The 982-nt window shown below is 40.4% G+C and overlaps 1 protein-coding gene across 1 annotated transcript in view; it reads right to left on the bottom strand.

The window, feature by feature from the left end:
• Nucleotides 1-559, bottom strand: part of podxl2 (podocalyxin-like 2) — a gene marked incomplete at its 5' end in the record, with an annotated part of 20,174 nt that extends 19,615 nt beyond the window's left edge. The window contains one exon of the mRNA XM_015375264.1: nt 402-559. Coding sequence (XP_015230750.1) covers nt 402-559 — 158 coding nt within the window. The remainder of the gene's footprint in view (nt 1-401) is intronic.
• Nucleotides 560-982: the final 423 nt, after the last annotated feature.

Below are 982 nucleotides of genomic sequence, written 5' to 3'. Positions count from 1 at the left end.
CCAGAGTCCACTTTGACATCCTGCCCAGTTTGATGCTGCTGCTAAAAGATTTCCTGATTTATCAAACTGATGCTAAAGTAGAACTTCACATGATGCTCCACATTCCTCCTTTTAGGGAAGAAAGGGATTCTTGGAAGAGATGTTATAAAATACAACTTTATTCTCAAAATAGAAGAAGAAAAAAAATCTCTAGCCTGGCCCTAATATTCAGTCATAAGAACCAAACATCCAGTGATAAAAAAACATCCCCTTGTCCCGTATCCAAGATGGATTCCCAAAACATTTCACTCATCAAACATTCAAATGAAACAACAATCAGAGTTTAGCTTATTTAGGAATAGAAGAATGATCATTTATTGGTTGCTAAAAAGAATTAAAAGGACACATTTATCTGTCCTGACCTGTATGACTGTAGGAGCCGGCTGCTCCTGCTGCTCCTGCTGCTCCTGCTGCTCCAGCTGCTCCTGCTGTTCCTGCTGCTCCAGCTGCTCCAGCTCATGTGCCTCAGTGATGAAGGGCCTGCTGGGCTCCTTGGACGGATGGAAAGACGACGTGTAGCCTGTGGCAAAAACACATGTTAAAACACATGGTTGTGACGTGCATTCTGTTCAAAGCTCTTCATTTTTAAGAACATTTTCAGATTTTTCCCTTTTTAAACCAACAGTATGTTGGAGCTGCACTCTCTGGTTACTTGGTTCTGTCCAAATAAAACCCAAAGACATAAAGTGAAGTTGGCTTATCAGATCTGCCCTTTCTACAGACCTCTCCCTTTTACTCTGCATCCTCCCAGCAGTGCTTTGCTGGTTTAAAGGAAAAGTCGCTCATATTCAGAATTTAAACTTCTGAAAAATCTTGAAATATGAAATGATTCCATCCTGTTCAATAAATGATCAGTGTTTTTAATTCAGAGTAATTTTCATGTGAATGTGCTTTACTGGAGGCATCCATGTTTGTCAAAGAACACTACTGCCACCTACTGGTT

This window comes from Cyprinodon variegatus, unplaced genomic scaffold, assembly GCF_000732505.1.
Source record: "Cyprinodon variegatus isolate N-32 unplaced genomic scaffold, C_variegatus-1.0 Scaffold116, whole genome shotgun sequence".
Classification (NCBI taxonomy): Eukaryota; Metazoa; Chordata; class Actinopteri; order Cyprinodontiformes; family Cyprinodontidae; genus Cyprinodon; species Cyprinodon variegatus.
Note: the sequence above shows the minus strand (reverse complement) of the source record. Positions and strands in the feature narration are given on the sequence as shown.